The sequence below is a fragment of the Alosa alosa genome, chromosome 17, assembly GCF_017589495.1.
Source record: "Alosa alosa isolate M-15738 ecotype Scorff River chromosome 17, AALO_Geno_1.1, whole genome shotgun sequence".
Lineage (NCBI taxonomy): Eukaryota > Metazoa > Chordata > Actinopteri > Clupeiformes > Clupeidae > Alosa > Alosa alosa.
Window position 1 is genome coordinate 15,908,032 of NC_063205.1, and position 22,942 is coordinate 15,930,973.

General features: G+C 38.4%; 1 protein-coding gene and 1 pseudogene across 1 annotated transcript; both read left to right on the forward strand.

Moving 5' to 3' along the window:
- The first annotated feature begins 7,460 nt into the window (after nt 1-7,460).
- On the forward strand, nt 7,461-8,975 carry LOC125310513. The gene is made up of 4 exons (XM_048268016.1): nt 7,461-7,521; nt 7,656-7,684; nt 7,986-8,266; nt 8,486-8,975. Exons 1-4 carry the CDS (start codon nt 7,463-7,465, stop codon nt 8,807-8,809), a joined length of 693 nt encoding a protein of 230 aa, XP_048123973.1. The 5' UTR covers nt 7,461-7,462; the 3' UTR covers nt 8,810-8,975.
- A 10,784-nt stretch (nt 8,976-19,759) lies between these two features.
- Nucleotides 19,760-21,223, forward strand: LOC125310514 (annotated as a pseudogene).
- Nucleotides 21,224-22,942: the final 1,719 nt, after the last annotated feature.

Sequence of the window (22,942 nt, forward strand, 5' to 3'; positions counted from 1 at the left end):
TGGATAGTGTAGGATAAAATATAAAGGTAGGCCTAAAGCAAACAATAAAGGAAAATGTTTAAGCCATTGGACATTATTGAAAGAAAACGATCGCAAAGATATGCAGAATAAATGAATAATGACCGGCGAACTAGGCTACTTTTTCAGCAAAAAACATAGGCTATCCTTAAAGAAACGTTAAGCCTACAAGTAGCCCTAAACATACGAAATGTTGATTATTCACATTACTGCAAGCAAATGGAATGAAAGCGAGCAGAGGACAATGGACATGGATGCATATGATCTCTTTCCAGAAAGATTTATTGCTGGAAAAAACATAATTAGCTATTCGAACTGACGCATATAGGCTAACATCAGATGGCATAGGCTATACAATGTTTTCAATATATAATTTTACATAGGCTACAGCTTTTAGGCCATTGATTTTATTAAAACATATGCTAATGATATTGATGAGGCGGTGTTTACAAGGCGGAGACCTAAAACCATCCGGCTGCGCACAAGTTGACGTTCATTTGTGATTTATAATGGGCACATCTGGAAGGGTGGCGTACGCACGTTTTTTTGTGCGTACACTTGTTTTCTCTGAATCACACGTACGATCATTCCAGAAATTATCTAAGATCAATTGAAGGATGGTTTCTACGCAACACTTTTATAAATGAGGCCCCAGGGTACTGGCTTATGCTACCAGTAGTGACACTGACCCTACCCAAATGTGAAACTTGTGAGAAATCACTCAAGAAGGATAAAGATGGAAAAATGATCAGTTGCCACCACCTGTAAAACCATTCCTGTTTTGGGGGTCGTCTCATTGTTGCCCCTCTAGTGCACCTGTTGCTAACTTTGATGACACCAAAGCAGGTGAAACTGATTCACAACCACCTCTGTTATGTAACTGGCCAGACCAATAGCTTACAAGTTTGATAGACTTGATACTATACTCCTATGAAAACGTGTTCCCTTATTTATTTTGAGCAGTGTATAATGTGCAATTGACGACCAACCAAAATCCTGCTTTTATTTACCACACAATATATTTAATAGTATTTGGAACTCCAACATATATTTGATCGCCTAGCTTGAAAGTCTATGCTGAATATATTTAATTAAAATATATAAGAAAGTGGCCAATATTGAATTCTGCTTTTTTTGTACACACACCTCTGCTTAATCATAAAATGGCCCTGACATGGCCTAGACATGTTCATTTCAAATACTTGTATCACTGACAACAGTAGTCCGGCCAGGATATTGTCATTTAAAAAAAGTTGCAGCCCTCAACTGATGTTGATGTTGTCATGTTGTGTTTTGGCCTGATGAGCCACCCTCCACCTATCTACTAATCACAAAGTCAGTAGTGTTTCGGCATCCTGGTTGCCAGCTCTGCCAGTCAGGGTGGAGGGGAAGGGGATACACCGCTCTCTTTGGCTGGATTATTTCACTTCCCAATCCCAGAACCCCCACACTTAAAAAGCTTGCTACGCCTCTGCACAGAACACCTCTCCACAATAGCCTACTATGGGCTCTATCTTGACGATCAGAAACGGATGGTCTGAGGCGAAAAAGCTTAAATACATTTAGGGGTGTGTCCAATCCACATTCGGGGTGGTTTTGTTATCAAACGTCAGGTACTTGGCACAAAGGTTGTTCAGAAACACTTTACTTGACAGTATCGACATAAGAGTGACATGACACTGGCATGAACACATGACACTGTCATGACACATGAAACCTAACCCTAATCCTAACCTCTAACCCTAATCCTAACCCCAACCCAAACCATAATTCTAAACCCTAGCCTAACCCTAACCCTAATCCTAACCTTAACTTGTTATGACAAAAAACGAATGTCACTTATGAACGGAAGCGTTATGTCATAAATGTTTATGACATGTCTATGACACGTTCATGACAGTGTTATGTCACTCTTATGTCGACACTGTCAAGTAAAGTGTAACCGGTTGTTCTTTAGTTTTTTAATTAGTCATAGGTGTGTTTTGGGCGTAAAAAACACACCTATGTATATAGCCTATATAGCCTACACGCATCTGCACTCGACCATTTGAACTCATAGTCAATGACAAAACAGTTCTACACAGTTAATTACTTTCTCTATTGACTGACAAGGGGTTACAATATCGTGACTTTATATGCGCCATTCGCTATAGACAAGGTTTTTCTTGGTCAGTGGCGTAATGATTTTTAGAGGGTGTAAGATAGCGATTTTTGGATCATGCTCCAGACCACACCTTCTGCCACACCCCTGGGTGCAAGGCTTGATACAAGTGAAAAGTGAAAGCAAAAAATGCACCACTGACTGGGTTGATCGTCAAAATAGAGCCCTATGTCCCATGATAAATCTTAAAAAGATGGTACCCAACAAAGATGAAACTGAGCATGTTCAAGCAATATGCTTTGTGGGTTACACTTTCCTTGACAGTATCGACATAAGAGTGACATGACACTGTCATGAATGTGTCATAAACAAGTCATAAACGTTTATGACATAAGGCTTCTGTTATCAAGTGACATTCGGTTTTTGTCAAGGTAAATTAGGTTTAGGGTTAGGATTAGAGGTTAGGATTAGGGTTCGGGTTCATGTGTCGTGACAGTGTTATATATTCATGACAGTGTCATGTCACTCTTATGTCGATACTGTCAAGTAAAGTGTTACCGTTCTTGGTCAGTGGCGTAATGATTTTTAGAGGGTGTAAGATAGCGATTTTGGATCATGCTCCAGACCACACCTTCTGCCACACCCCTGGGTGCAAGGCTTGATACAAGTGAAAAGTGAAAGCAAAAATGCACCACTGACTGGGTTGATCGTCAAAATAGAGCCCTATGTCCCATGATAAATCTTAAAAGATGGTACCCAACAAAGATGAAACTGAGCATGTTCAAGCAATATGCTTTGTGGGTTACACTTTCCTTGACAGTATCGACATAAGAGTGACATGACACTGTCATGAATGTGTCATAAACAAGTCATAAACGCTTATGACATAAGGCTTCTGTTATCAAGTGACATTCGGTTTTGTCAAGGTAAGTTAGGTTTAGGGTTAGGATTAGGGTTCGGGTTCATGTGTCGTGACAGTGTTATATATTCATGACAGTGTCATGTCACTCTTATGTCGATACTGTCAAGTAAAGTGTAACCGGTTGTTCTTTAGTTTTTAGGTTACACTTTACTTGACAGTATCAACATAGGAGTGACATGACACTGGCATGACTCATGAATGTGTCATAAACAAGTCATAAACGTAGTCATAGACATAGCGCTTCTGTTATTAATTGACATTCAGTTTTTGTCAAATTAGGGTTAGGATTAGGGTTAGAGTTAGGGTTAGGATTAGAGTTAGATTAGGATTAGGGTTAAGGCTAGGGCTAGAGTTCTATACAAGTGTATAGAATAAACATAATAAGAATAAAATAGCTCTTTGTTCTGTGATAACCATATTGCCATAAACTACATTGTGAGCAGTTTATGCTTGCAGTGCCCGTTTAATCATGCTATTCCTGTAGAAAATACATAGCCCAATTGCATGCCTGCAGTTAGGCATGCTTTAACAATAAAATGATAGGGAAAAACATCATTCCAGCTAAGCATTCAATAATGAATTTTGAATATTATATTCCTGAGAACCAAGAAAAAAAAGTGTTTTTTTTTTTTTTTTTTATTTATTTTTATTTTAAATTTTATAGCATGTCCCCTGTGGTGGACAAAAGGACCGTTTTAGTATGAAAAGGTAGCCATGAAAATAGACAAAAATGGACAAATTATGCTTTTAGTGGTATTAAATTAAGGGTAAACTTAACCAAATATAAGGGGAAAGCTCCAAATCTGACCCCCCCTCATTCATCCTATACAAATGATCTCCTAAATTTCCCAAAAAAAATCAAAATATTTTGGTCCTGGTGTCCATTATAATGGACATTCATAAAGTCACTATTATTTCAAAATGTAAATAACTTTAACTTCTTTCAAAAATTAATCATATGATTCCTGACATTTTCATTAACAAGACCATATATTGCCATCATAATGAATGCTTAATAAGAAGACACTATTTGACTTATCTCTCCTTCTTCCATAAAATGTGCTTGTTTTGATGTCAACCATTTTTGAGAACAAGAAAGAGGAGGTTCCAAACAACCCAGCCAATCACATGATATATCATTAGAAAGCCCAGGATGTCCTCTTTAAGACCACAGGAATTGATAGAATAGCTCAAAGGGGTAAAGGGGTATGCATCTAGAACTTATGTCCACTACAGAGGACATAGGTCTATGGATTGGGTCTCAGGAGGATAATACATTAGCTTTTAATAATGTGCAGTGACCAGAACTTAGGCATGGCTGCATGTTATATTTTTTATTGATCAAAATGATATAAGCCTAACAGCTATTTTGAGTTAAGGCTATATGCTTATTGTTAAGCCTATTGAATAACTTCATGATAGAGAAGACAAACCATTTTGTGGAATGATGCATCATCATATGAAATTTGCAATGATGTGAATTAAAAACAGTCTCTGGTAGGCAGCATAAGTGACATCTCGCTCTGTCTGCCAATCGTTGTCTGTAGCTGTGTGACATTCTGAAACGTCCTTAAATTCGAGACCATTAGCATATCGCTCGTTTCAATTTGGGACCTTGCAGTCAGAATTGTCGTTTGTTTCTTCAGAGTCTCAAGTCCAAAATAGCCTGGGCTATTCCAATTGTCAGTTTATTGCACATACCTTTTACGTCGTTTTGAATAGACACTGCATACCTGTGTTTGTTGGTGTGTTGTTGCAAAATCTTCAGAATTATTTTCTGCAAGCAAACTGCATAGAGAGCCTTAATTGTTGATGTCAGACATGATAATCATCCAAACATCTTACATTTTCACCTGTGATGATTCAGTGCTGCCAAAACTCAGCTTACCCCCTCAGTCTCTGGTCCCAAGTAGCCTACCCTGGTCCTGCGCTGTGCTTAGAGGGGTAGTAGAGTGGAGAAAGCCAATGTGTGCTACTTACTGATATATTTAACGATATAGGCTATCTATGCATTAGGCCTACTAATCCAAACAACGTCAATCTTTGCACTGCACATAGTCCTGTGAGTGTTTGGGAATGAACGTTGGCTCCAGTGGTGTAGCCTACGTAGAACGCAGGTATACGCCGTATACCCACCTCAAAACTTTGGTTATTTCAGTATACCCACATAAAATGTTTAGTATACCCACTTAAAATTCATTTTTCAATAGCACAGCCACGTTTCATCAACGGTCACTTCTCATGTAAGCCTTGTAATTTAACAACACAACGATATTACACTTTACAATATTCATTTGGAGATTGCGGCAGTCAATTTCCCATGGATTCTCCGTCAGTTGTTTCCAGATATGAAACCATGCAGCGTTGACCACTGGCACTGCTTTCTATGGGGACGAATGGCTGAATGTCAGATCACCGCCATGTTTAACCGGTATCACATATTGCCAGCATCAATCAGCCTTCTCCCCGACCCCGAGCTGCCAGGTTAAAGCAGCAGCACAGCAGCGTTCCAGGTTTTTAGTTGGGTACGACGAGGATGGCCAGGCGCAAAGGACAGCTGCAAGACCTTCGGAACTTTTTTAATAAGGTTGCCGGACCTGACGTTTCCGAAGGTAAGTTAAGAGTCAAAAACATCATTCACGCTTTTTATGAGACTTGTATTGCTACCAAGTTTACCCTTCTAGGTTGTTTAATTTGTGGACATAACAGTAACACGGTAATAACATAGGCTAGTCATGCTGTAGTCTAGCTTTCGTTTTTCTCTCAATACTAGCAAGCTAACATACTCTGATCCACGTTACCCTACTTAGTTTTAATTTTTGGACGTTTGTTTATCTGGGATTCTTCTTTGGGAATAACTCCTAATCGCCATGTCTGTCTGTAAACTACATGATGTGTACTGTGGCTGTCTGAATTAAGTATATCATGAACTTTATTTACTAGCCATCTCCATGGTATGCATGGATGGAGAGATATATTATCTGTACTTATAATAACATTATCTACCACACTGTTACTGCGATAATGCCAGATGCAAAAACCTTTAGTGCATGTGATGAGTTTACAAAACAGGCTATATTTCTATTGACCAACATTTAAAAATCAGCTAATCTAATTTTGTTTGGGCTTGACTTGCTGTAGGCCTACTTGATAGTAACATTTTTGATTGTCAGATGAAAATGCTTAAAAATGAAACTTAAAATTGGCCTATTTTTGTCATAGCTTTTAGAGGGCTTTGCATCTGAACTCATATGAAACAGAGTTGTTCATTGTTTTCTCTAGATGGCAGTGGCAGTCAGCAACAAGGTGCAAGGGGAGCTGGAGGGGACCTTGACACTGAGATGGTGGACCAGCAGGAGCAAGCAGGAACTTCAAGAGCTGGAGAGGGTATTTGATGATTATTTACTATTGGTTTTGAAAGTGAATTTATGCTGTCCCTCACGCATGCAAGGGGCAGGTAAGTGCAAATCTGCGACCCCCACAAACATTTTTGTCCCTTAAAATTGGTCCCGAGGGGTCCCGAGGGGTCGAGTCCCGACCCCTAGTTTGGTAACCACTGAGCCCATTACTGGCCAAAATATACAGTATGCCCACCTCAAAAAAGTAGACTACACCACTGGTTAGCTCAGATGCTCACCAGTGTACTTGAATTTCCCCTTGGGGATCAATAAAGTATCTATATATCTATCTATCTATCTATCATTGTAGACTTTTTGTGGTCTTAATGCAACATTTTACAAAGCAGCTGACAGGACCACCAAGGACTGTGAGTGAGTCAACAGCAGAAAACCCTATTTAGCAAGCAGAAATGTCCTAGCCTGGTGTTTAGGGTGCATGGTAGACATGTACCCTGTATATCTTCCATTAGCGAACGTTGGTGTTGTAGCTCCTGTCAGTATGGTCAGAACACAATGGGATGACTTGCATTGTTTTTAACGCATCTCTGTGTCCAGATAGGGACAACACAGTTTGTGTTGTTTCCTTTTTTCATTTGTTACACAACTTACATTGTTTCTTAACACATCTCTGTGTCCAGATAAGGACAACACATTAATTTTAAGGGTGTGTCTGTCAAATTAATTATTGTACAATATGCAGGGTTTGAAGTTCTCAGGAAATGGGCCTGCATTCAGGCCAGGGTCAGGTTGTTGAAATTTATATTGTATATAGTAGCTTTGAACAAATACACTTTAGGGTCAATTTACAATCAGGTGAGTTATGTGGAAGGAGGGAAAACAATCTTTCTCTCTGTCACATCAGTTTCCCCATCTAACAGATTGGTCAGTTCTGAGCAAACTAGGTATTACAAACCTTATTTGTAATGGCCTCTAACAAATGAGGCAATACTTCTGACAGCTATTTAAGCCTGGTTGGAATGCTGGACAGTATGCAATACAGTTTGCTTATACTGTAGCAGACTCATGAAGCCATCAGCCATGAAAACCACCATTATCTCTGCCTTCTGCCTCATATCTATCAGGTAGGCCTACATCAGTTGAATTAACAGTAGCTTAATGATTGCAACATGCATATTACTACACCGTAAAGTGAGATAGTGATGATTTATTTCCCTTTGTTCATATTAAATGTGTTGTTTTTCTGCTTTGGTAACAGCTTTGTTGCATGTCATGACAAGAAGCAGGGTAAGTAAATGATATAATTTTTAAAAATCAGAATACAGGCACAACACAAAATCCATCAACATTTTATTTTATATTTATCAATCCTTTAAAATATCCATATTTTAAGTTTTTATCTCAGCTGTTTTTATCATTTAAAAAAGACAGATATATCTATATGTACTGTAGGTCGATTTGACATGATGTGGATGGAAAGTTGTCTAGACCATGATATGTTGCTATAGGTTAAAATATAAGATATATAGCAGTAAATTGTGAGTTCACTCCATAGATAACATGACAAAAGATGCCTTCCAACTTACAGAGTGGAACGTTTATGAGTTTCTCTGGATTCATAACATGGATATAGCGAACAGTACTCTGTATCTGGATTTCATGCAACACATGGAAGTCGGGGACCTACGTGCGGAACGCTATGTCAACTTCACCATCCAAGACATCAATTACGTGGTGAAGGTGACAGAGATGCTGCGGAAACTCAGCAGTTCAGTGAAAGAACCTGCTGACCTACGTCAGTTCTTCCAGGGCAGATATAAAAGCTACAAGAACTTCTGCGACTATCTTCTGAACATGTACTTCCTAAAGGTAAGCCTACACACTTCTGCTTTTTGAATTCTTTTGATGCTTTTCATTTTCAGATCTTAAAAGGAATGGTCATGTGTAGCCTACCCAGGAATCTGTCTCATGATAAATCTTAAAAGAAGTATGGTACCCAACAAAGATGAAACTGAGCATGTTCAAGCAATATGTTTTGTGTATGTCCAATGGATGTAATATTGTCATACTATTTGCATTTCACATTAGGGTGTATCTGACATCAAACCAACACCAGCCATGAGGAAGTACCTGTCTGACTACGAGACCATCATGAACACCAAAGAGCCCATCTATTTTGCTGTGTCTCTCCTACCATGCTCCCGACTATGGGGTTGGCTCGCAAACCAAGTAAACATGACACAGACCAATGCTTACTTTGGCTGGAAGAAAGACAACATGGGCGGCAATCCTGAGAAGCACTACAAGAAGCTGCTCAACAAACATCTTAACACATTCGATAAAGTATTAGAAGCTTACCGTATATTCCGAATGCAAATGCAGAATGAACATGACTTTTTTGATTCTTCGTAAAATAAAGTTTTCATTCCACAGTTGAGTTGGCTGTGGTGCTGAACGCAGGTTTCACTTAATGTGCAGGTAAAGTTCAGATTAATAAAACGATATGGAATTTATTATCAAGAGCTTATGACAATATGATCATACTGTTGCCCTTTTGGTAGGCTATTTCACTCGTCTACCATGTCATTAAAATGTACTTTTACATTTAGTGAAATTAAAGTTTCATTTGACACCATCTCTTTTTAATTTTTTTTTTGGTAATTTGAGAATTAATTTACAAAAAGTTATAATATGTAATGTTATAATGTTACTTTCGTCTGTGGATTTTTATGAAACACTCAAGAAACAAAAAGAGAGGAGTTGAAAGCACAGATTTAAGCTACAAAAAATGTGATCGGTGATTGTCGGTGTCCAAGTAAGTGGCAAGAAGTGCCCTTCAGCAGGTTAAAGGTCTGTTAATCGGGAAATTATATATTGACGTGTGATGAAATGACACCAGGTGTACGTGTGCCAAGTTTCACGTTCACAAACAGCAAATGACAAATTGACAAATGGTGGCTGTAGCGCTCCCTATGGAATGATTTGCATGAAATTTCAGTGTGCCTCCAAAAATGTTGTATTGATTGAATGTACCAAGTTTGGATAAGATTGGACCTTTAAGAGAAGATAATGTCAATATTGACAAGTGAGATTTGATTGGATGTTGGTGGCCATTTCGAGGAGTGAGTCATTTGGCAGATGAGGAAATGTGATGAAATCACGGCAGATATAAGTGTGCTAAATGTAATGTTTTTATAGATTGACATGTGGGGGCTGTACCACCATCTATGGACAGAATTTCACAAAAGAAAGAAACAAAGTCCAAGGCCTTTTTTTATTCCCAGTCCATCCCTGGCCTGGGTGAACCCAGACGGACCTGCTATCAAACCCGAACATGCACTGCAAGTCCGCCCGGAAAGGACTCCATTGATGCCTGCGTCCGAACTTAGACTTCCCCCATTTTTAGACTTCCAGGTCAGGAAGCGTAACCAGCAGTGAAATTAAATTTACACTGGTACATTAAACTCTTATCAAATCCTTTTAGAAAAGCAGCAAACACATCTTTGTAATATAATTGACATATGTAATGACATCCTTACACTAGATTTGGAAAAGATTTTTGAAAGACTACAGTCTCTCAGACCCTCTCACATCTAAAGACAAGTCACAGAGTTTTAAGTCTTGCAGGGTCACCCTAACCGATATACAGTGCGGAGTATTCACATGGAGTAGTCTACTAATTTATTAGAGATGAAATAACAATTAATCATATTGGATTTGATTTGATTCTACTTTGTCCCTTCCTGCTGGAGAGAGCTTAATATTGGTTTTTATATTGTTCACAACTCAGACTGACTTAAAACCACTAAGATTGGCACCTTACACTAAACTGTAGTGCTGAATGCTGCAAAAACTGTGGAGATAGTTGTGGTCTTCAGGAGAAAACCAGCCTCACCGGCTCCTATATACTCCATGACTCCCCAGTGAACAATGTGGAGTCCTTCCGCTTCGTGGGAACCATCATCTCACATGACCTGAAGTGGGAGCATAACATCAGCTCCCTCATCCAAAAAGCACAACAGAGAATGTACTTCTTGTGGCAGTTGAGGAAATTCAACCTGCCAAAGTCGATGATGGTGCACTTCTACTCTACCATCATAGAATCCAAGGACAGGGGAAGACTTCAGCGCATCATTTGCTCCGCTGAGAGAGTGATTGGCTGCAGCCTGCCTTCTCTCCAAAGTATGTACACCTCCAGGACCCTGAGGCGGGCAGGAAAGATTGCTGCAGACCCCTTCCACCCTGGACACAGTCTTTTTGAGACACTCCCCTCTGGCAGGAGGTGGCGGTCCATCATTACCAGGACCTCACGGCATAAAAATAGTTTCTTCCCCTCTGCAATTGGTCTCCTCAACAAAACATAGCCCCCCTTTCTGCATAGTGTTTTTGTCCCTGCATCTGCACTTTGTCATATTTGTATAAATGTATAGGCCTATATTATATTATATTATATTATATTATATTATATTATATTATATTATATTGTAATATATATTATAGCAGGCAGCACTGAATTGGGAACACTGACTCGAGAAAGGCTGCGCTTCAAAAGATCCACAATCATACCGGTTCCTAAGAAGCCACATAACAGACCAGTGGACGATACTGTGACCCTAGCCCTGAACTCAGCATCTTGACAACCCCAACAAATATGTCCGAATGCTGTTCCTGGGCTACAGCTCAGCTTTCAATACTGTTCAGCCCACCAAGCTAGTGGCTAAACTGGCAGGTCTTGGACTGCCCTCTCCCACCTGTAGTTGGATGCTTACTTGACTTCCTAACCGAAAGATCACAGGTGGTTCAAGTGGGGAACTGGGTATCAACAGCACTGACCATCAGCACTGAGACCCCTCATGCCTGCTGCCTTAGCTAGACTGTTTACACTATACACCCACGACTGTCTATCTTCACATAAACTCAAACTGCCAGATTTACCAATTAGCAGACAACACATCCATCCATGGGGTTCATCAGGGGAAATGATGAGATACAGTACAGACAGCAGGTGGACAGAATACTGGCCTATGGGGTGGACAGAATACTGGCCTATGGGGTGGAAAACTTGTTTTTGTCCTAAACACAGATAAGACCAAGGAACTCGTTCTTGATTTTCAGAAGAAGTTTTTTTTTGGTGGGTTCAGTGTTTCGGTCATTGCTTTTACCTTACCGAAACAGATATGCATGTCAGTTATGTATCCACCACCTCCAAAACTCCAAAGCTGCTGTCAGATTATGATGTTCCAAAGACACACGTTTCTACACATTGCAACAGTTTATGTGATGTGTTAATCACAAAATTTCTTCCCTAACAATTTGACAACAGCTAGTTGTGAAGTAAGCTTTTCAACTAGACCACTATGGACCACTTGCTTGCGAGACTCTGTGGCTGCGCAGTGTGCAGTGCACCCACTTCCTTATTTGGTTTGATGGTCATGCAAATTACGGGAGTTTTCTGGGAGAAATAACAAAACGGGAGGGTGCTGTGAGATGACCTTGACATACCACAACATAAACTCTGGCCACCCCTGGCTATGTGACCAACGGATTCAAAATGTGCTCAAATTCACACCCATTATTCTCTGTTGAATTGCAACCCAACAGAGCACCCAACCCTGCACACCCAGAACTCACCCTGTCCATGTCAGGGACTCACTGCTGGGATGTGGAGGTTGGGGAGAACACAGTGGGTGTGGGTGTGATGACAGAGTCTCTCCAGAGGAAGGGAAACTACAGCTCCATGAGTGGACAGTGGTTTGTGTTTTTTGGTTTTTATATAAGTATATATACTCTTTTGATTCTGTGAGGTAAATTTGGTCTCTGCATTTATCCCAATCCGTGAATTAATGAAACACACTCAGCACACAGTGAACACACACAGTGAAGTGAAACACAAACTGATCCCGGCGCAGTGAGCTGCCTGCAACAACAGCGGCGCTCGGAGCAGTGAGGAGTTAGGTGCCTTGCTCAAGGGCACTTCAGCCATGCCTACACTGGTCGGGGTTCGAACCGGCAACCCTCCGGTTACAAGTCCGAAGCGCTAACCAGTAGGCCACGGCTGCCCTGTGTTTTGGTGCTATATACAGTATGGGCACCTCATGGGCCCACTCTTCTCACAGTGAAGCAGAAACTCCAGAGGATCAACTGCCTCCTGTTTCCATACTTCCTTATTTACAGCACAGCACTCTCTCCTCTGAGGATGTTACCAGTGAAGGCCTCAGTAAGAGCAGAGTAGCACAGTTAGAGCTGATACTGACTCTGAACCAGGGATGACATACTGAGAGGGAAACCTATAGGACAGGAGAGGATCCACGTTACTTTTGCCACTTGTATCGCGGGGAGCCAATCACATCGGTGTATCTGATACTGTATAGGCGGGCCAGAGGCGAGCTAAACAAATGACAGTCGTAGTGTTATCCAATTGCGTCAAAGTCCGGAATCAGTCAGTAAACACTGGTCACTGCAATTACGTGCAGTGAGATTTTCAAATACACGCTTGGCGCCGCCCCTCAAGTTGGGCCTTTTCCTTTTTTGCTCGATTATTAATGGCTTACTCACATTTACATGCACACTGGCACTTGCTCATCCTTCACATCCTTACACACACACTTGCACACATACACACAGACACGTATATCAACACCACATTTTAGGGCATTGTCTGTTATATACTAATAGTGTTAAACAAAGTACTTTGTGTTCCAATTCTAGCTTTTCATTGAGTAAAAAAATAGAAGACAGTGGTAAAAAGTATACTGTAGAGAAAACTGGAAATTGTATTTCATCTAAGCTATATCATGTATGATCTGAAAATAGTGTCACTAAATGTGAACGGACTACACAGTGTCATTAAGAGGAAGAAGATTTTGTTAGAAATGCAAAAGGAGAATGCAGACATAATCTACTTGCAGGAAACTCATTTGGAAGAAGAGGAACATGAGAAACTAAAGAAAATAACAAATAGTAAAGTATATTTTAGTACTTACAACACAAAGCAAAGGGGGGTAGCAATAATAATTAAAGGTCACATAGCCTTTGAAATGGAAGACTGCTTTACGGACAAAGAGGGACGTTATGTTTTAGTAGTGGGGAAAATAGAAGGGATAGAGTTCTCTTTTCTAAATGTATACTATCCCCCAGACATGGGTCTTGAATTCATGATCACATTAATAGATTTACTAGTTACAAAGACTAAGGGAATTGTAATTTTGGCAGGGGACTTAAACTTAGTTATGAATTCTAAACTAGACTCAACAAGCAACAGGCAACATAAAGCAGAAAAGAATGCTAGTTTATTGAGGAAAGCATGTTCAGAGTTGGGGCTTGTAGATGTTTGGAGAGAGCTCCATCTGAACAAAAAAGAATACACCTGCTACTCGGGAAGACACTCAGTTTACAATAGATTAGATAATTTTTTTGTGTATAAAAACAATGTAACTTTAGTTAAATCATGTCAAATTAGCTCCATAAACATGTCAGATCATGCTGCCATTTCCCTGATATTGAAACTACACGCTAATAAAGTCTTTGTGGAAATTAAACAACTCACTTTTACAAGAACCAATATTCATAGAAAAAATTAAAAAGGAACTAAAACAAAATGTGGAATTAAATGACACAAAGGATATAGACCCGATTATGGGAAGGAGCAAAGGCAGCAATAAGAGGTCTTATCATTTCTTACTCCTCATCAAGAAAAAAGAAAAGAGTTGCACTGGAGAAACGGCTAACTGAAGAAATTAAAATATTAGAGAATAGACACAGTATAACAGATAGTAAGAAGGACAGGTTGGAATTGAAAGAGAAGCGAGTAAAATTAGACAAATTACGTATGTTTGAGATGGAGAAGTTAATGCAGTTTACTCAACAAGAAAGATATGATGGTGGGCCAAAGTCTCTGAAAATCTTAGCTTATAAACTGAAGAAACAACAGAAGAGGGCACATATAACACAACTAAATACAGATCAAACTGGAATGGTAACTGATAAGGATGGGATCGCGGAAGAATTTGCTAAGTATTATGAAAAACTTTATAAATCAGAGACAAATGGAGTTAAAGAATTTATGCAGACTTATTTAAAGAATCTTGAAATACCAAAAGTAACACAAATAAATAATCTTGAATTAATAAAGACAATTACAATTGAAGAGATAAATGAGCAAATACAAAGTTTAAAACAAGGAAAGTCTCCAGGAGATGATGGTTTTACAAACGAATTTTATAAAGCCTTTCAAGATCAAGTCAGCCCTCTACTGGTAAGAGCTTACAATTATGCATTAGCTACTGGAAAATGGGCACAAACGTGGACATCATCCATCATCACCTTGATACCTAAGGAAGGGAAAGACCTCACAAAATGTGCATCCTATAGGCCGATATCATTATTAAATACAGACCATAAAATAATTACATCAATTTTAGCTAATAGGTTAAAACATACTATTGCAGACATAATAAATACTGATCAGTGCGGTTTTATTCCAGGACGCCTCCTGACAGATAATGTAAGACGAACACTGAACATAATTGATTATGCGAATCAAAAAGAGAATGAAGAACTCCTTCTGATGACTTTAGATGCTGAAAAAGCTTTTGATTTAGTTAGTTGGCCTTTTATGTTTGCTGCAATGAGGAGCTTTGGATTAGATGATGAGTTCTGTCGATGGATAAAAGCAATGTACACCAGCCCTGTTTCTTTAGTAAAAACAAATGGTACACTATCAAGACGGTTCCCAATTCAAAGAGGTACAAGACAAGGAGACCCTCTCTCTCCACTCCTCTTTACTATCTACATTGAAGTTCTTGCAATAGCCATAAGACAAAATAAAAACATTACAGGGATAGCAATAGGGAAGGAAATACATAAATTAGCACTTTACGCAGATGACATAATACTTTACTTGACCTTGCCAGAAAATTCAATACAACATTTGATGGGAGTGATTGAAGAATATAGTAAAACCTCAGGATATAGAATAAATAAAAGTAAATGTGAAGCTTTAACTATTGGAATGCAAATGAATCAATGGTTAAAAGATAGCTATAACATTAAATGGGAAACAAAAAACATAAAATATTTAGGTATTTATATAAGTAAGGATTTGAATGATTTATATAAAAACAACTATGCTTCTTTGGAATTAAAGATAAGACAAGACCTAAATAGGTGGAAATTAATTCCTGATGGAATATACAGTAGAGTTGAGACAATTAAGATGATGGTACTCCCACAATTACTTTTTTTATTTCAAGCACTACCAATCACACTACCACCAACATTCTTCACTACATGGACTAAGATGATTGCAAATTTCATTTGGAATGATAAAAAACATAGAATCAACTTTAAGCTATTAACACAGCCAAAAGAGAAAGGAGGTTTAGGGACTCCACATATACAAAACATTTTTTTTGCGACACAAATGTTAACAATAATGAAATGGATGAGCAGTAGTACTGAAACAAGATGGATTCATATCGAGAAAGAGCTGACAAATGGAGTAATTGGAACTCTGCCTTTTCTAGGAAAAAGAGACACAAAAAACAATACATACAGTCATTCTGCATTGGAAATACCATAAGGAATTGGAAACAAATGAGCAAACGTTTAAAATTTCAGACTGAAAGTATACAACTTAGACAAATGACACAAGATCCAGACTTCATAGCGCATAAAACAGATAACATTTTAGAATCATGGGCCAATAAAGGACTAATATTATTTGCACAGCTTTTTGAAAAAAATACAGTTGACACATTTGAAGCTCTATCGGCAAGATTTAGCTTACAGCAAAAACATTTCTTTAAATATTTACAAGTTAGAAGTTATATTAAACAAAATGCAGAAAAGGAAATCAGAAATGAGGTATTAACTTTTTTATTAGAAACCAGAAACAAAAGTAGTGATGGACTCGCAAGTGCTTATAAGATATTGCAAAAAATGACAAACGTAGAATATAAAGCAAAAGAAAAATGGGGAAAAGAGCTATCTGTAAACATATCAGATGAGGCCTGGAGCGACTCTTTAAAAGAAAACTTTAAAACAACTCAGTCAAAACACTGGAAAGAGTTTGCATGGAAAATAAGCCAGAGGTACTTCACTACACCTGACCAATGTGGAAAACACATGTAAGGCAAATCACACTCACATTTTTTTCTCATGTCCGGTAATAAGGTCCTTTTGGGAAGAGGTAGGAAGAGCTATTTCACACATCTTTGATTTAAAAGAACCCCTCACATTAGAAAACCTTTTTAGGCATTGGCATAAAATCTAAGATTAAAACAAAGTACTGCAAACTTTTTAATATCCTGAGACTAACGGCACTTAAGCAACTCACAAGGCAATGGAAACAATCAAAACAACCTGTAATACTTACATGGTACAATACAATAGAAAAAGTTTTGGAAATGGAGAAAATGATATTAAAAACTAGAAACCGTTCAGAAATATTGAATAAAACTTATCCAGAACTTATACTTAACAAAATAAATAACTACTTTGAAAATATATGTGTATAACAGACCTGCCTCTACAATGACACTCATACAGGCGCACACTCATGCACACATTCATACACTTATATACATACATACATGAACACAGGTAAGCCAATTCACTTATGTCTATTATTTATGTTGTATTTATGTCTTTGTCTTTGTCATTTGCTGGGGATGTTTGTTTTTGTTGTTGTGATGTTCCTCCTTTTTCTTTTTTTTTTTTTTTTCTGTCAATGTAATGTCTGTCAATGATTGTCCGTCAATGTTATGTTTTTTGTGTTTTGTTTCTGTTGGTGATTGTTTATTTTTTGAAGGACAAAATATAAAAATGTTAAATAGTAGTGCAGTAGAAGACCTGACATAATGATTTGATTGTAAATGAAAGCACTACATTTAAATAAAGTAATAAAAAAAAGTTGGGCCATTACATTATTCGTGGCCAGACCCTTAACCTTTCTAGATTAGGGTCTGGAATCTCCAGGCTAAGCTAGCATACTGAGGTAACACTTTATTTTAGGGTCCTTGTTCCAGTATATCTACATAATGAAGTACAGTGTAACAACCTACTGTATGTTCTCTTTGGGGAAAGAAAACAAATGGTTATGGGGTGAGGTTTAAGACTCTGGACACCCTAACATTGATGCCATCAGCAATTGTCACTTTCTTGTCATTTTAATGCCATCTGGCTTTTATGACCTGACTTGTTGACATAAAATGGACACTTTGGACAGTGTTTTCAAAATTGTCTTACATAAAATCAAGGATAAAGTTGAGAAAGAGCACCTACACAAAACAACCAAATTATAGCACAAATTGAGCATACTGACATCCAAATAAATATACATGAATAGATAGATAGATAGATGGATAGATGGATAGATGAATAGATAGATAGATAGATACTTTTATTCATCCCCGCAGAGGAAATTCAGATGTCCAGCAGCCGTGTGTTGTCTACCAACAAGCATTGACACTGCAATACACTCATAAAAACCCTGATGACAACAGTTAATAAAATAAAAAGAGTCCCAAAACAAGCTACCATCATTAGTAGTAAATAATTAATGCACTTCAAACAGGACCGTTATGTAGTCTTAAGGCGGCCGGAACAAATAACCTTCTGAACCTCTCAGTCCTGCAGTTCATGGAGTATTTTGCTTATTTTGCTTTGATCAGTCATACAGCTCTGGAAAAAATTGAGACCATTGCACATTGATTTTGCTGATGTCATCCTACGGTTGCTGAGTGACATTTGAATGAGTTGACGGTCATATTCAAGTTTGCAGTGGTCTCTTAATGGCCCTAGGCCATCATTAGTGTGTGTGTTGTCATTGGTATCCATTAATTTTCAGCTCATTCACTCTAAAAGCAGACAGTGCTCTATGATTGGGGTTTAACACTGTTGTGTCAATGTCCTCCAGGGATGCAGTATCTGAGAGAGAGACCCCAGGATGCAGCGTCCGTGCTGGGCCTGTCCAAACCTGTCCTGCCCAAGAGATCTGGCGACAGGACGTGGCCCGGACGTCCAGCTCTGCTACCAGATAGAGACCACCTTCATGGACATCATCCAGTCAAGTGTGCAGAAGGACCAGTGATGGAGCCGGACCAGACGGTGGTGGTGATGGTGGTGGTGGTGGCAGTGGTGAAAGCCGTGGCCACAATAACCAGAGCAGTCACCGTGACAACCAGAACTGTTACTATGAAAACAAATGGTTGCTGTGACGGAAGGAGCAGTTAGCCTGGAAAAACCCAGACTCATTCATGAAATGAATTGGGATTAGTATAACAAATGAGGCTTACCAGTGTTTTGAGACACTGGTGTGTTGGTGATCTTGAAAGCAAACATTGTAGATGTGGGAAGTCATTAAACACACATTGAGCAATGAGCCTAACCATAGTGTGCAACATTATTTTTTATGAAACACATCAAACATCAACTTGAAGCTGTAACGGTTGTCTGTCATCCAATGTGCTAGTTCATGTACAGGTAATTTACATATAAAGGCGCAGGACATGAAAAAATAAGTAATCTCTATTTAACAATGTAGCCTAATTTATAAGGTAATGTCGGAAATATGTCACCTTATGACACTGTAATAGGTAAAAACATAAAGCTGTATAAGCATATTAAGCACCAAATTTGATACTGTAATGTTAATTTCTAACATTCTGTGTAACCTACTTGTATTTAGAACTAGGCCTACAGCTGATATCGAGCAATATACTGTTTCACCTTGTAGTGGTGCTCAACCTTAATATAGCCCTCAGAAGTACTTAGCTGGAAGCTTAAGTCAGAAGCAAGAGTTGTGCCCCGATTTTTTTAAAACTTATGTTGCAGTAAAATACTTTACATTTTATAAAAGAGATACATGTGCACACACACATTGATGATTATTTCTCAGATCTGCTTTGAACTGACAGGTGGTTTAGCCATATTCCTGGTTTTGATCATTGTTGCCCTAGCCAACAATTTGGACTCCAAAAGATGTGAAAACTGAGCCCAGGTTAAATATAAGAGTTTCCTTTTAAAGTCCATGGCCAGATATGCTATAGTCCCATAGTATGATGATACAGTATGATATAAGTATACTAACTAGGTATAGTAACAGTACACTTCCATAAAATTATTTTTTTGTAACAGAAGTTATGTGGCAGGAAGGAACCATCTTTCTCTCGCTGACACATTTTGATTCCAGTAAAGTCTGGACTTCCCAATTTAACAGCTTGGTCAACTGCAATCTAGGTATTTCCAAACCTTATATGGTCATTACCAAATGGTCATTAACAAAATGAGGCAATATTTCTGACAGCTATTTAAGCCTGGTTGAAATGCTGGACAATATGCAATCCAGTTTTCTTATAGCAGACTCATGAAGCCATCAGCCATGAAAACCACCATTATCTCTGCCTTCTGCCTCATATCTATCAGGTAGGCCTATACCATTTGAATTAGTAGTAGTTTAATAATGATTACAACATGCATATTATTACACCTTTAAGTGAGATCGTGGTGATTTATTTCCCTTTGGTCATATTTGTTGTCTTTCTGCTTTCTGCTTTGAAAACAGGTTTGTTGCATGTTTTGACAAGAACGAAGGTAAGTGAATAATATGATTTTAAAAATCTGAATATATGCAAATTACATCAACATTTTGTGTTTAAATAACAGTCATATGCCATCACGTTTGATTTAGTTTTATCACAGCTGGTCTAGTCTGATACTTCACCTTTTTAAATAAAAAGACAGATGGATTTGAAATGATAAAGTTGGCTAGACCATGATATGTTGCTATAGGATAATAAAAATGAAGAGATGCTTCTGAATTGTTAATAGAATAGTGAATAGTTCTGAATTGTAGTGAATAGTACAGTCCACAGATAACATGAGAAAGGTGACTTCTGACTTATAGATGTTTATGAGTCTCTCTGGACCCGGAACATGGATATAGCGAACAGGACTCTGAATCTGGATTTCATGCAACACATGGAAGTTGGGGACCTGCCTGTGGACCGCTATCTCAACTTTACCATCCAAGACATCAATTACCTGGTGAAGGTGACAAAGATGCTGCGGAAAGTCAGTAGTTCTGTGAAAAAAAACCTGCTGACCTACGTCAGTTCTTCCAGGGCAGATATAAAGGCTACAAGAGCTTCCGCAACGATCTTCTGACCATGTTTTTCCTTAAGGTACACACGCCTAATGTTTTTCAAACATTAAATGAATTGGTCATGTGTTTTTCTCTACACTTAAGATATCGTGCAATAAATGTAGACTCAAACAGAGAGAATGTAAAATTTATGGTTAACCATTTCACAAAACACTTCACAATAGCCTAGGCCTACTATGTCTCGTGATGAATTTTAAAAGAAGGATGGTAGGCAACAAAAATGAAACTGAGCATGTTCAAGCAATATGCTTGTATGTCCAATGTATGTTATGTTGATATATTTGCATTTCACATTAATAGGGTGTATCTGACATCAAACCAACACCAGCCATGAGGAAGTACCTGTCTGACTACGAGACCATCATGAACACCAAAGAGCCCATCTATTTTGCTGTGTCTCTCCTACCATGCTCCCGACTATGGGGTTGGCTCGCAAACCAAGTAAACATGACACAGACCAATGCTTACTTTGCCTGGAAGAAGGACAACATGGGCGGCCATCCTGAGAACCACTACAAGAAGCTGCTCAACAAACATCTTGACACAACCGATAAAGTATCAGAAGCTAACCGCATATTCCAAATGCAAATGCAGAATGAACATGACTTTTTTGCGTCTTCGTAAAATTATTTTTTCCTTCCACAGTATAGTTGGCTTGACTGACTTAATGTGCAGGCAAAGTTCAGATTAATAAAACAATATTTAATTGAATATCAAGAGGTTATGATGATGTGATCACTGCTGTTACCCTTTTGATATTTCACACATCCACCATGTCATTAAAAGTTTAATTTCCCACCATCTCTTTGTAATGTCTTTTTTGAGGGTTACAACATCTCAAGTTTTCAGAGGAGACATTTCGTAATTTGATAGTAATGTGAGATTTAATTTATAAAAAGTGGATTTTATGAAACACCCTCAAAGAAAAAAAAGAGATAAGATGAAAGTACATTTTTGCAATGTAGTTACATTTGTACGTTTCTAAGATAAATATTTAAATAAAAAGCCAAATGAACCTCCACTACCAACTTCATATAAAAGTCCCTTGACTTGAAAGAAAGTTTAAAGAAATGTCGAAGGTCTTTAACACAATTAAGGAGTCTTTGTGTCTGGATGCGGGTGAGAATGGGGGAGGAAAAAGTCCAACAGTCCAAAAAACTGACACCAGAGTGTGCAATAAATGTGAAATACCAACAGGGGGCCTCAGTTAGCACAGAATGACACTTTTGATTATTTGAGTCACCAGAAAGTGGAGTTATCACGCTGGTACTTTTATTTCCTCTTTCACTTTTAGTCAGTATGAACTTATTACTTTCACTCTCGCTCCTCATCAGACTCAGCCATCAGCCATGAAAACCATTCTCTCTGCTTTCTGCTTCGTATCTATCAGGTAGGCTACATCAGTTGAATTAATAGATGTAGCCTAATAATGATGGTATGCATATTATTACACCTTTAAGTGAGGTAGTGGCGATTTATTTCCCTTTGTCAGTGGTGGAGGAAGTACTGAACCTCAGTACTTAAGTAAAAGTACAAATACACAGAGAAATATTTACTTTAGTAAAAGTAAAAGTACCACAATGACAACCCTACTTAAGTAAAAGTAAAAAGTACCTGCTTTTAAATGTACTTTAAGTATTAAAAGTAAAAGTATTTGCATAATGATTTATTCTCTTAATATCTATATTCTAAAAGGAAAAATCAGTATGGGCTGTGGCATTTTAATTAAGCTAGTTTTAGGTTATACTCGACTAGATAGTTTTAAGTTAATGCAATTGTCCTTACCATCTGTGGCCCAGTTTACATTCTGACCTACAATTCTAGAGACTGTAATTCTGGTTATCTACTAGGGTGATCTGCTGAGTAATATCATTCAGCAAAACACGAGAGCCTGAAGTTTAACGGGGTAGACAAGGGAAACGTCGGGTGGATCGTAATGCCAATTATGCTGATTGAACAGAAAAGTTGCTGAGAAAGGTGTCTTTATGATTAAGTTCAGTTTCACTTGCGCAGACGCATAGACATTGAATGAGCGCTCACGTTACTACCCCCCAATTGTAGGCTATGCATCTTTATTTAATCACACACAATTAAGGAATATTTCCTAATCTGGAAAATGTTACGTTTTTTCCGGCCACCGGTTCATTAATAGTCTACCATTCATTTGTGCCGCAAATGATCAGACGTGTGACAGAAGCATGGGCATAGCCTGTAACTTCGCTGATCCGCGGATAGCAATCTCATCGGAGAGGAGGCCCTAACGCTGCAGATAACAGACAGAGAAAGGCACAGAACACAGTTGCATGTACAGTGTAGCCATGGGTCTGGTGAATATAGCCTACCGAATGCAGATGGCTACAAGCTCACGCTTTGCCTGGTCT

Bases quoted from the DNA above. Each gene is read 5' to 3' on its own strand.
- LOC125310513 (XM_048268016.1), top strand. From the start codon at position 7,463: ATGAAGCCATCAGCCATGAAAACCACCATTATCTCTGCCTTCTGCCTC. The intron at 7,522-7,655 runs GTAGGCCTACAT...CTTTGGTAACAG, and splicing joins TTCTGCCTCATATCTATCAG to CTTTGTTGCATGTCATGACA. The intron at 7,685-7,985 runs GTAAGTAAATGA...TCCAACTTACAG, and splicing joins ATGTCATGACAAGAAGCAGG to AGTGGAACGTTTATGAGTTT.